Below are 14,159 nucleotides of genomic sequence, written 5' to 3'. Positions count from 1 at the left end.
TGGCTTATATGCAAGAATTATTTGGGGTTAGGAATATTGACAGTAAATTTGCATAGGTATGTGATTTCCACCTTAGTACTAATGAATGGAATGACCACAAATCTTTGTTGAGTTAAATAATTAAGAATGGGGAAAGAGCAAGACGTTCAGGAGCTGTTGTGTCTGGGGATTAGTACTCTACTACTAATTGTTTGAAAGCTTTTCACTTTCCAACTATGATCTTTATGATTAGCAAATTCCATTTCACACTGAAAACAGAGTCACAAAATCCTGGCTCCGTTTGAACTACAGAATGTCCTCCAAACCAGAACTTTCTATGCTATCATGTTTTGCTAGAATGGAGGAATGTGATGCCTTCTGTACCAGGCTGGCCATCATGGTGCAAGGAAAGTTCCTGTGCCTGGGTAGCCCTCAGCACCTCAAAAACAAGTTTGGCAACATTTACATCCTGAAGGTCAAGGTCAAGATCGATGCACAGGAGGATAAACTGGATCGTTTAAAGTATTTCATCACACTGACATTCCCAGGTAAATTAGGTTGAACTAACTTTTATAGAGATGTGTTAAATCATGGGTTTTTTTGTTTCACCATCCATATGTTTTATGTCTTCAATAACTTTCCTATGGGTTATTGATATTTATTGATCTTCCATAGTAAATTCCTTTTGGGAATCCTTCTTCCTGTAGTTTCTTAGCATGATAAGGCATATGTTTTCTACACATACAAAGGTTCTCACTCAGCTCTTGTATCATTTTAATAAGGCGGCTTTGGATTCAAGCTGTCAATATAAATTATATCACTAAAGTCATATTTTTGAGTACAGTTCTCAATTATTTTCACATATTACCCATGCAAAGTTTAAAGGCTTTTTCCTCCAACTAAGCATGTATCCCTAGTCTTTTGATGTCTCAGCCAGGCTGTGGTACAGAAATGCAAACAAGAACCACTAAGCTTTTCTCTTCTCTCAAAACTAGTTCTGCTTCTGCTGCTAAATTCAACAAGCACCCCTCTGCCTACATGGTATAATACCAGAGATAGCAACTATTTTTTTCTGTCCTTTACCTCTCTTTCCTAAACATAAAGCAGAAGCATGGCAAAGATTTTAATAATGCTGGTTTTTTATCTTACTTTCCACTTTGTTAGGGTTGAGCAAAATATCACAGAAGTTCCCATTATGTGTCAGGCTGAAGAGTTGTAAGTTTATCTTCCAGGCAATGGAAAATAGCATGATTGATTGCAGTGTAGGAACAGAGATCACAAAATAGATAAGAAATGAATGGAAGAGCAGATGTGGAGAAGGGATGTATGGGAAAATAATTACACCAGTGTTAGTCATAGTGATTGTGATCTGCCTATGACACCTGCAAATGGATGTGTCCATTAAGAAGTTCAATACTCACTTAACGCATTTATTGAGCACATATTTTTGAGTAATAATTCTATCAGACTTCCATTTCATGTGGTGTCTAAATTACCACAAAGAGAAGCTGTGACCAAAAAACCTCACTTACTGTGTGCTGTCCTAGCTTTGCTTGAAGGAGGGACACTAAACACTGACCTAAGACCTTGAGGATGTGGACACAAGAGGTTTAATGAGAATGTGGGTTCAAGGCACATTGTCTACTGTAACGTGGTTGCTGCCCCGTTCTTCCCTACATCATTCTGGAGCAAATACTTATTCAAATATGACAGAATCAAAAAGGAATTGACATGGAACCTACACCTAAATGTTGATTTTTAAAAAGAAGAAATAAATATTGCAAGCAAAAGTTATCCAGAATGTATATAAAGAGGATTTACCACAATAATCAGATATTTGGGATAAATGATTCTACACAAGCCCAAGGAAATTTAAGTGACGTGTGTTCTCTTTTTAAAATGCAAAGATGGGGGCGCCTGGGTGGCTCAGTTGGTTAAGCGACTGCCTTCAGCTCAGGTCATAATCCCGGAGTCCCAGGATCAAGTCGTGCATCAGGCTCCCTGCTCAGCAGGGAGTCTGCTTCTCCCACTGACCCTACCCCTTCTTGTGCTCTCTCTTTTACTCTCTCTCTCAAATAAATACAATAAAATCTAAAAAAAATGCAAAGATGATTCTATTTCTACAACATGGAAGATTATATATTCTGAAAAGTACTGCTGGTAAAACAAAACTAGAAATTGATCAAAATTAAAACAAATGCATCTTTAATACAATAGTTGGCTTACAAACAAAAGAGAGAAAAACAATTTAACCAGAAAACAAGAAAAAAAAAAAGAAGAAGAAGAAGAAGAAACCAAACAAAAGAAAGGAAACAGTGAGCAGTTAGAAAATGCTAATTGTGGAAGCAAATGCCATTGTAGCACTGGGATCACTGATGAAGTTCTGGACCCTCTTCAGGGTTGGGAAGCTCATGCTGAGACTGCCTTGTAAAGGGGGACCCTCAAGTGGGCGATCAGGAGCATTTCTGATTCCAAGCAGGAGCAAGCAGAGATCCTCTCTGGAGGAAAGGATCTGAAATTTAAGCTTGGAGTGGGGAGAGACTCACAAGAGGCAGATATGAGAAAGTACCAGAGGAAGGTCTACACTGGGAGGCCATATCACTTGATACATCCCAGAAGCCTCTCAGAAGGAACCCTACAGGAGAGGACTCTAAAGCTAAGAAAGATATTCTGTCCCACCTCACCTTCTATATAGGAAACTCCTTCTAAAGCTTTAAGAAAATTAATCTCAAAGATAAGTGACTGAAAAGATTATCATTGAATCCCACAGAAAAATATCATAAGTAAAAGAGGATAAAAGAAAATACCTACAGACACTGAAAGAACAGCAGAGCTATAAGGCCACAAAACAGTTGAAACTATTATCTAATATTTCAACATGAGCCTAAAGAATTAAGAAAGGGATGAATGGTATGTAAGAAAATCCTAAATTCCAATTGAAAGGACAAAGAGATTAAGCCAACAGGGTGATATGCAGACAGCTGACCACATTGGAGACGGTATTTTAAGTTAAATATTTCAGAAATACTTAACTATCAAGAGCAAACAAACCACATAGAAAGCAGGAGGGAAATGGAGATTGGAAAGGAGAAAAACAGAAAACCATCAAATGGAAACACAGGTAAGCTTTCAAAAAAAGTGAGTGAGAGGTAAGGCAAGGACAATCCAACACAACTATGAAATTAGTCCAAAAGGAGAAAAGCAAAGCCATAGATTAGAACAAATACTAAAAACTATCATTCAAGAAAATTTCCTAAGATGAGACAAGCCTGCTTACTGAAAGGACAACCTGAAAAATTGACCCAGTATCATCAATACCAAGGAATATTCCAATATAACAATTGTATTTTAATAATAAAGTGGGATGACCTTTGGATGCCAGATAAAAAAAAAAACAAGGGGAAGAAAGAAAATTTATAACGGAAGAAAATTAGATTGATTTGGGGCTTTGTGACAAAACATTTTATGCTAAGAAAAATGTAAGCCATAGTTCTCATATATAGTCAAAATGATCAAGATTAAAATTCAAAAGAGTTATAAACAAATAGGTATTCAGGGGATATTATTCCTGATGGCTCTCCCTGAAGACTACACAGACAAAAATTTCCCGTTGACTGAGGAATGACTGGAGAAGTTTCTGCATAAGTACTATTGGTGAGCACTGAATATTTATACCAGTATCTTAAAAAGAAGGGACAATTTATGGTATTAGGAAAAGATGTTAGAATGAAGTTAACCATTAGAACAAAAATATATTCTTTACTGGGCGCCTGGGTGGCTCAGTTGGTTCAGCGACTGCCTTCGGCTCAGGTCATGATCCCAAGGGTCCTGGGATCGAGTCCCATATCGGGCTCCCTGCTCAGCAGGGAGTCTGCTTCTTCCTCTGACCCTCTTCCTTCTCATGCTCTCTACCTCTCTCTCTCTCAAATAAATAAATAAAATCTTTAAAAAAAAGATTTAAAAAATATATATATATATATTCTTTACTGTATCACAAATATAACAGTAAGAATAAGAACCAGCCACAAAGTGAAACACATACAAACACAGACATATTTTGTATATTTACATTTGTATTGATATATATGCATTTATCCAGTATATATGCATATATAACTTTAAAAATTATATAGGAGGACTATAATTAAATATATTGTTCCTTTCAATATATGTAAATAGACTTAACTCCTGCATTAAATGAAAAAAAATTTCAGCTTGGCTCACAAGCAAAATTCAGTTCTCTAATGTGTATAAGAAGTAAGCACCACTAAAAAACCTAAATCAGAGAGATTAAAAATTTTGAAAATGGGCTTCATAATTCTCTTGCTATCCCACACTTGATCTTTAGCAACTTATTACATTTTTTATTGCAGCTTATGTCATCTGGTAGTGTCTGCCTTGTACAAGCAAATGCTATGGTCCCGATCTTCTCTGTAGATGCCTGACTCTACCCACATATGGGTTAGTTATTTGCCCTGAGTTTGCCCTGTCAGAAAACTGATGGGTTCAAGAAATGCATTAATTTGCAATTTGTCCAGCTTTCTTGTAGTAACAGTGGGAGTGACACTCTTCAACTCACTATATTTCACAGGTGAAACTGGACCAATTTTTAAAAAAGCAATGGCCCAATGATTCTACCTAAAGCTATATTTTAGATACTTGCATCCACCTGTAAAAGGAGATAAGTAAAATATTTAAGTCAGTAATAGTCACAATAGTCAGACAATTTCTATGTCTATCAGTAGCCTAATTGATAAATTGCAGAATATTCATATGCCAGATTACTATTTAGAGAAGAAAACGAATTATAGCTATATGCAACCGCATGAATGAATCTCACAAACATTGAGTAAAAGGAGAAGAAAGAAAACATACCAGATGATTCTATTCACATAAAGGTCAAAGGTAGGAAAACTCTACCTCAATTTTTAGAAGTATATGCATTGGTAAAAACTACTTTGAAAAGGAAATGTCCACAATAACAATGAAGGTATTGGTAATTTTTTATGTGGGATAGAGGCTGAGGAGTGGGACATGGAAGTCTCTTCGTTACTATTACTTGGCCTAAATGGGGTGATTTCACCAGTGTTTGCTTTGAATAATTCATTAAACTCCATGTTTCAAATTTTTCACACACAAAAAAGAGCTTTATGGCATCATGGAAACAATACACGCATTAAAATTCACATAAGAAAATCCACTCACCCTTATAAACATGTATTTTTTACTTTAAAACATTTTGACCCCAGTTAATCCAATTTGCAACAACCTACAAATGTGCACTGATGAGAGTAAACACGTTTGTTCCAATTAGAAGTGGATACTACCCTCTTCCCTTTCGTTCCACCAGTGGGTTCTTATTCACCAGTGAACAAAACCAGAGCACACAGCCTGACTTTGGTGATTTATATGTATGATTTCCTCTTTCACAGGACATGTAATAATGAAAAAGCAAGGGGGCCTTGTCCTGCTCTCCTCCCCACCGAGCACACAGCACATGCATACATATCCACACAACCGGAGTGAAAATCCGGCCAGCTCATATTCTCAACACTATGTTCAGGAATAAAGTCTTGTAACAGAATTTTAGAAGGCTCAGAGTTGGGGGGCGGAGCAAGATGGCGGAGGAGTAGGAGACCTAGATTTTGTCTGGTCTCAGGAATTCAGCTGAATAGGGATCAAACCATTCTGAACACCTACGAACTCAACAGGAGATCGAACAGGAGAGTAGCAACAACTCTCTGAACAGAGAAGCGACCACTTACTGGAAGGTAGGACGTGCGGAGAAGTGAATCTGAGGCGATATTCGGGAGGATAGACGGCGGGGGAGGGGCCTCCGCCGGCCGCTTCTGGCAAGTGCTAGAGCCGCGGAGCACAAAATCGGACCTTTTAAAAGTTGGCTCGGCGGAGGGACGTCGCTGCAGTGGCTAAGCGGGGGGTGGAATCCTCCCGGGACAGTGTGGTCTCAGGACCCTTGGGGTCACAGAGAGACCGGGGGTGCCTGAGTGCGGCAGAGCTCCCAGGTGTCGGGGCGGGGAAGCTGGCTGCAGATACGGAGCAGAGTCGCGGGCTCTCAGCTCGGGGTTGCCATAAACTGTGATCTGCGGCCCAGTCGGGGCACGGCTCCCCCAGCAAGGACCCAACAAGCAGCAGATCCGGGGAGACTCCCCTTCCTTCCCGGGGAGGAGCGGTGCGGGAACGCACTGCAGGGATCTGCTGGGTTTGGAGACTCCGAGCGGGGTCGGGTGCCAGAGATAGCAACGCTCGATCACAGGCCGGGTGAGCACGGAGTGCGGCCAGAAACCGGGGACACGGGAGTGACTGCTTTTCTCTGGGGGCGCACTGAGGAGTGGGGCCCCGAGTTCTCGGCTCCTCCGGGCGGAGACTAGGAGGCCGCCATTTTCGCCCTGGTCCTCCAAAGCTGTACCGAGAGCTTGCAGGGAACAAAAGCTCCTGAGAGCAAACTGGAGCAGCTTCCTTAGCCCGGACCGACAAGGGCGGGGCAATTCCGCCTCCGGCAAAGACATTTGGAAACCACAGCAACAGGCCCCTCCCCCCAGAAGATCAACACAAACAGCCAGCAAGCCAAGACCAAGTTGATCGATCAAGGAGAATAGGAGAACTCCAGCGCTAGGGGAATACTGCACATAGATTCATGGCTTCTTTTTTTTTTTTTTTTTACCATGATTCATTATTTCATCAAAGTTAATTTTTGTTGACTTTTTTTTATTTTTCTTTTTCCCTTTTTCAGCGAACATCTTACAAATCCCTTTTTTTAAAAAAAAAACATTTTTTTTTTCATTTTTAGAGTCATATTTTATCCCTTCATAGTAGTTATCCTTGTTTTTGGCATATATATATATAAGTTGTTCTCTCTTTAAAATTTTGAGGTACAGTTTCTTCTAACAGATCAAAATATACCCTAAACCACTAGTGTATGGCTTTGTTCTAGTCTCCTGCCTGATCACATTCTCTCCCTTTTTCCTTTTTTTTTTTCCTTAAATCTTCTTTCTTTTTTCAAACAACTTATCTTACCAAGTCCTTTTATAAAATCTTTTATAATTTTCATCTTTACAGTCATCTTCCATCCCTTCATTGTATCAACCCTTATTTGGTACATATATGTCTTTCTTCCTTTAAAATTTTAGGAGGCACTTTTTTCTAACAGACCAAAATACGCCCAAAATCTAGTGTGTGGCACTGATCTATGCACTAGCCTGATCATATTTGATCATATTCTGCCTTTTTTGAATTGTTTTGTTTTTGTTTTTATCTTTTTTCTTTTTTTTTTCTTCTTTTTCTCTTTCTTTTTCTCTTTCTTTTTTCTTTCTTTCCCTTTCTTTTCCCCTGGTTTCAGGTCTTTTCTGATTTGTATACAGTATATTTGCTGGGGACGTTGTAAACCTGTTAGCCTTTTGTTCTCTCATTCATCTATTCTCCTCTGGACAAAATGACAAGACGAAAGAAATCACCTCAGCAAAAAGAACAAGAGGTAGTACCGTCAGCCAGGGACCTACTCAATACGGACATTAGTACGATGTCGGACCTAGAGTTCAGAATCATGACTTTAAAGATACTAGCTGGGCTTGAAAAAAGCGTGGAAGTTATTAGAGAAACCCTTTCTGGAGAAATAAAAGAACTAAAATCTAACCAAATCGAAATCAAAAAGGCTATTGATGAGGTGCAATCAAAAATGGGGGCACTAAATGCTAGGATAAATGAGGCAGAAGAGAGAATCAGCGATATAGAAGACCAAATGATGGAAAATAAAGAGGCTGAGAAAAAGAGAGAGAAACAACTACAGGATCACGAGGGCAGAATTCGAGAGATAAGTGATACGATAAGACGAAACAACATTAGAATAATTGGGATCCCAGAAGAAGAAGAGAGAGAGAGGGGGGCAGAAGGTATATTGGAGCAAATTATAGCAGAGAACTTCCCTAATGTGAGGAAGGAAACAGGCATTAAAATCCAGGAGGCACAGAGAACCCCTCTCAAAATCAATAAAAATAGGTCAACACCCCGACATCTAATAGTAAAACTTACGAGTCTCAGAGACAAAGAGAAAATCCTGAAAGCAGCTCGGGAGAAGAGATATGTAACCTACAATGGTAGAAACATTAGATTGGCAACAGACCTATCCACAGAGACCTGGCAGGCCAGAAAGGACTGGCAAGATATCTTCAGAGCACTAAACGAGAAAAATATGCAGCCAAGAATACTATATCCAGCTAGGCTATCATTGAAAATAGAAGGAAAGATCAAAAGCTTCCAGAACAAACAAAAACTAAAGGAATTTGCAAACACGAAACCAGCCCTCCAAGAAATATTGAGAGGGGTCCTCTAAGCAAAGAGAGAACCTAAAAGCAGCAAAGAGCAGAAACGAACACAGACAACAGACAGTTAACAGTCACCTTACAGGTAATACAATGGCACTAAATTCATACCTTTCAATAGTTACCCTGAATGTAAATGGGCTCAATGCCCCAATCAAAAGACACAGGCTATCAGATTGGATTAAAAAACAAGACCCATCAATATGCTGTCTGCAAGAGACTCATTTTAGACCCAAAGACACCCCCAGATTGAAAGTGAGGGGGTGGAAAACCATTTACCATGCTAATGGACACCAAAAGAAAGCTGGGGTGGCAATCCTTATATCAGACAAACTAGATTTTAAAACAAAGACTGTAATAAGAGATGAGAAAGGACACTATATCCTACTGAAAGGGTCTATCCAACAAGAAGATCTAACAATTGTAAATATCTATGTCCCGAACATGGGAGCAGCCAATTATATAAGGCAATTAATAACAAAAGCAAAGAAACACATTGACAACAATACAATAATAGTGGGGGACTTTAACACCCCCCTGACTGAAATGGACAGATCATCTAAGCAAAAGATCAACAAGGAAATAAAGACGTTAAATGACACACTGGACCAAATGGACTTCACAGACATATTCAGAACATTCCATCCCAAAGCAACGGAATACACATTCTTCTCTAGTGCCCATGGAACATTCTCCAGAATTGATCACATCCTAGGTCAAAATCAGGTCTCAATCAGTACCAAAAGATTGGGATCATTCCCTGCATATTTTCAGACCACAATGCTTTGAAACTAGAACTCAACCACAAGAGGAAAGTCGGAAAGAACTCAAATACATGGAGGCTAAAGAGCATCCTACTAAAGAATGAATGGGTCAACCAAGAAATTAAAGAAGAATTAAAAAAATTCATGGAAACCAATGAAAATGAAAACACAACTGTCCAAAATCTTTGGGATACAGCAAAGGCAGTCCTGAGAGGAAAGTATATAGCAATACAAGCCTTTCTCAAGAAACAAGAAAGGTCTCAAATACACAACCTAACCCTACACCTAAAGGAGCTGGAGAAAGAACAGCAAAGAAAGCCTAAACCCAGCAGGAGAAGAGAAATCATAAAGATCAGAGCAGAAATCAATGAACTAGAAACCAAAAGAACAGTAGAACAGATCAACGAAACTAGGAGCTGGTTCTTTGAAAGAATGAACAAGATTGATAAACCCCTGGCCAGACTGATCAAAAAGAAAAGAGAAATGACCCAAATCAACAAAATCATGAATGAAAGAGGAGAGATCACAAGCAACACCAAAGAAATACAAACAATTATAAGAACATATTATGAGCAACTCTATGCCAGCAAATTAGATAACCTGGAAGAAATGGGTGCATTCCTAGAGATGTATCAACTACCAAAATTGAACCAGGAAGAAATAGAAAACCTGAACAGACCTATAACCACTAAGGAAATTGAAACAGTCATCAAAAATCTCCCAAGAAACAAAAGCCCAGGGCCAGATGGCTTCCCAGGGGAATTCTATCAGACATTTGAAGAAGAATTAATACCTATTCTCCTGAAACTGTTCCAAAAAATAGAAATGGAAGGGAAACTTCCAAACTCATTTTATGAGGCCAGCATTACCTTGATCCCAAAACCAGACAAAGACCCCATCAAAAAAGAGAATTACAGACCAATATCCTTGATGAACATGGATGCAAAAATTCTCACCAAAATACTAGCCACTAGGATCCAACAGTACATTAAAAGGATTATTCACCACGACCAAGTGGGATTTATTCCTGGGCTGCAAGGCTGGTTCAACATCCGCAAATCAATCAACGTGATACAATACATTAACAAAAGAAAGAACAAGAATCATATGATCCTCTCAATAGATGCAGAAAAAGCATTTGACAAAGTACAACATCCTTTCTTGATCAAAACTCTTCAGAGTATAGGGATAGAGGGTACATACCTCAATATCATAAAAGCCATCTACGAAAAACCTACAGCGAATATCATTCTCAATGGGGAAAGGCTGAGAGCTTTTCCCCTAAGGTCAGGAACGCGGCAGGGATGTCCACTATCACCACTGCTATTCAACATAGTATTAGAAGTCCTAGCCACAGCAATCAGACAACAAAAAGAAATCAAAGGCATCCAAATCGGCAAAGAGGAAGTCAAACTCTCACTCTTTGCAGATGATATGATACTGTATGTGGAAAACCCAAAAGACTCCACCCCAAAACTGCTAGAACTCATACAGGAATTCAGTAAAGCAGCAGGATATAAAATCAATGCACAGAAATCAGTGGCATTCCTATACACCAACAACAAGACAGAAGAGAGACAAATCAAGGAGTCTATCCCATTTACAATTGCACCCAAAACCATTAGATACCTAGGAATAAATCTAACCAAAGAGGCAAAGGATCTGTACTCAGAAAACTATAAAATACTCAGGAAAGAAATTGAAGAAGACACAAAGAAATGGAAAAACGTTCCATGCTCATGGATTGGGAGAATCAACATTGTGAAGATGTCAATGCTACCTAGAGCAATCTACACATTCAATGCAATCCCCATCAAAATACCATCCACTTTTTTCAAAGAAATGGAACAAATAATCCTAAAATTTGTATGGAACCAGAAGAGACCCAGAATAGCCAGAGGAATACTGAAAAAGAAAAGCAAAGCTGGCGGCATCACAATTCCGGACTTCCAGCTCTATTATAAAGCTGTCATCATCAAGACAGTATGGTACTGGCACAAAAACAGACACATAGATCAATGGAACAGAATTGAGAGCCCAGAAATGGACCCTCAACTCTATGGTCAACTTATTTTTGACAAAGCAGGAAAGAATGTCCAATGACAAAAAGACAGTCTCTTCAACAAATGGTGTTGGGAAAATTGGACAGCCACATGCAGAAGAATGAAACTGGACCATTTCCTTACACCACACACAAAAATAGACTCCAAATGGTTGAAAGACCTAAACGTGAGACAGGAGTCCATCCAAATCCTAAAGGAGAACACAGGTAGCAACCTTTTCGACCTTAGCCGCAGCAACTTCTTCCTAGAAACATCGCCAAAGGCATGGGAAGCCAGGGCAAAAATGAACTATTGGGATTTCATCAAGATAAAAAGCTTCTGCACAGCAAAAGAAACAGTCCACAAAACCAAAAGACAACCGACAGAATGGGAGAAAATATTTGCAAATGACATATCAGATAAAGGGCTAGTATCCAAAATCTATAAAGAACTTATCAAACTCAACACTCAAAGAACAAATAATCCAATCAAGAAATGGGCAGAAGACATGAACAGACATTTCTCCAAAGAAGACATCCAAATGGCCAACAGGCACATGAAAAAGTGCTCAACATCGCTTGGCATCAGGGAAATCCAAATCAAAACCTCAATGAGATACCACCTCACACCCGTCAGAATGGCTAAAATTAACAAGTCAGGGAACGACAGATGTTGGCGGGGATGTGGAGAAAGGGGAACCCTCCTACACTGTTGGTGGGAATGCAAGCTGGTGCAACCACTCTGGAAAACAGTATGGAGGTTCCTCAAACAGTTGAAATTAGAGCTACCGTTCGATCCAGCAATTGCACTACTGGGTATTTACCACAAAGATACAAATGTAGGGACCCGAAGGGGTACGTGTACCCCAATGTTTATAGCAGCAATGTCCACCATAGCCAAACTGTGGAAAGAGCCAAGATGCCCATCGACAGATGAATGGATAAAGAAGAAGTGGTATATATACACAATGGAATATTATGCAGCCATCAAAAGGAATGAGATCTTACCATTTGCAACGACGTGGATGGAACTGGAGGGTGTTATGCTGAGTGAAATAAGTCAATCAGAGAAAGACATGTATCGCATGACCTCACTGATATGAGGAATTCTTAATCTCAGGAAAGAAACTGAGGGTTACTGGAGTGGTTGGGGGTGGGAGGGATGGGGTGGCTGGGTGATAGATATTGGGGAGGGTATGTGCTACGGTGAGCACCGTGAATTGTGCAAGACTGTTGAATCACAGATCTGTACTTCTGAAACAAATAATGCAACATATTTTAAGAGAAAAGAAAAAGAAGAAGATAACAGGAGAGGAAGAAAAGGGGAGTATGTCAGAGGGGGAGACGAACCATGAGAGATAATGGACTCTGAAAAACAAACTGAGGGTTCTAGAGGGGAGGGGGGTAGGGGGATGGGTTAGCCTGGTGATGGGTATTGAGGAGGGCACGTTCTGCATGGAGCACTGGGTGTTATGAACAAACAATGAATCATGGAACACTGCACCAAAAACTAATGATGTAATATATGGTGATTAACATAACAATAAAAAAATTAAAAAAAAAAAAAAAAAGAAGGCTCAGAGTTTTTCCATGGGGTATGTGAGCTGACAATTTTACTGTGCCTGAAAGCCTGCCCTCAATAACTGTTATGAAATTCATATAATATTTCATCAGAAATAAATCCAAAAGGAATTAACCATGTCATATATATCAAAGAGAGCAGGTTATCTGACCATGTCCCTTTTTGTATTAACAATGTCTATTCACCCCTCTATTGTGAATAATTAAGTTGATGTAGCAATATTTTGGAAATTTAAAATGATATCTGCAAGATTATTCATCTATCCTGTCTTTCATTTCTTAGGTAGTGTGTTAAAGCAGGAGAATCAAGGGATCCTTACCTACTACATTCCCAGCAAGGACAACACCTGGGGAAAGGTAATGTAGAAACCATGACCTTCTAACATTTTATATTAAGAAAGCACTAATGATAGGGGGAGTATTTGATATCCAGGCATGTGTAATGGGAGCCTGACATTGTATAAGGAGCAGAAAGGTAACCTAAAGTATGATATTTTCCAAAAGTCCCTAGAATTTAATTGATTTATTCCTTAAATCCCATTATTAATCTCTGTCCATCAAGAGAAGGGGGACAGAGAACTGCTTCCTTGCAGATTCTCAATTATGTTTTCTATCGTTTTCTCATCTCCCCCTTTTGTCCACCAACATTAACTTGACAGGACTTGGAGGAAGTGCAGGAGAGGCTTATCTGGGTTGGGCACTGGAGGGGAGGACTATAAAAATGGTAACTGCACTTTTTTATTGCTGTTGTTGCTAAAGGTGTTTGGTATTTTGGAAGATGCTAAAGAGCAATTCAATTTAGAAGACTATTCCATCAGTCAGATAACGCTGGAACAAATCTTCCTGGCCTTTGCTAACCCAGAGAACACAGAAGGTGATTATAAAGAAAAGGTACCCTGAGATTCACTCCCAACCAGTGAACTTTATGTCTTCCTTAGACTACTCTGTCTATGCATGGACACACAGAGGGGCACTACTATGTGTGTGCCTATCTTGGTATAAATATATTTACATAATAAAGAGTGCCCCAAAGAAGAACATATGTCACTCCTTTGTAGATTTACATGAGTGGCTCATGTATACAGCATGTGCAAATCTAAAGACATTTGGAGAAATTCCCGTTCATTTTCCTAGAAATATAAAAGAGCGCCATTAATCAGGGTAGGAAAAGGACCTATTCGTGAGCATCCTGAATGTTTAAACAGAAACATCCAGAAATGGTGGTGCTGTCAAATGGGATAGCTTGAAAAGCAAGAGGATTATTTTTCAGTATTGAGTTATGGTTAAGAGGAGCAGTAAGCCTGTATCAAATCATCTTTTGCATGAGTACACACATACACAGGTTTATACCAAAAAGGATGTAATTAAAATCAATACCAAAGCTTAAGGGATAGGAGTAAGTTGGATTATTTCCAAAACTCAAACCAAGATTCTTCATTTGTAAGAGAATCTTTGTAC

At 39.2% G+C, this 14,159-nt stretch overlaps 1 protein-coding gene across 1 annotated transcript in view; it reads left to right on the top strand.

Annotated features, from left to right (window-relative positions):
* Positions 1 to 13,601, top strand: part of LOC114202186 (phospholipid-transporting ATPase ABCA3-like) — a 176,902-nt gene extending 163,301 nt beyond the window's left edge. Inside the window, exons 29-31 of the mRNA XM_088020629.1 lie at positions 337 to 527; positions 12,985 to 13,058; positions 13,461 to 13,601. Coding sequence (XP_087876755.1) covers positions 337 to 527; positions 12,985 to 13,058; positions 13,461 to 13,601 — 406 coding nt within the window. The remainder of the gene's footprint in view (positions 1 to 336; positions 528 to 12,984; positions 13,059 to 13,460) is intronic.
* The last annotated feature ends 558 nt before the right edge of the window (positions 13,602 to 14,159 follow it).

This window comes from Eumetopias jubatus, unplaced genomic scaffold, assembly GCF_037043125.1.
Source record: "Eumetopias jubatus isolate StellerSeaLion01/CBP00866 unplaced genomic scaffold, mEumJub1_p1.0 scaffold_91, whole genome shotgun sequence".
In the NCBI taxonomy this organism is placed as follows: Eukaryota; Metazoa; Chordata; class Mammalia; order Carnivora; family Otariidae; genus Eumetopias; species Eumetopias jubatus.
Note: the sequence above shows the minus strand (reverse complement) of the source record. Positions and strands in the feature narration are given on the sequence as shown.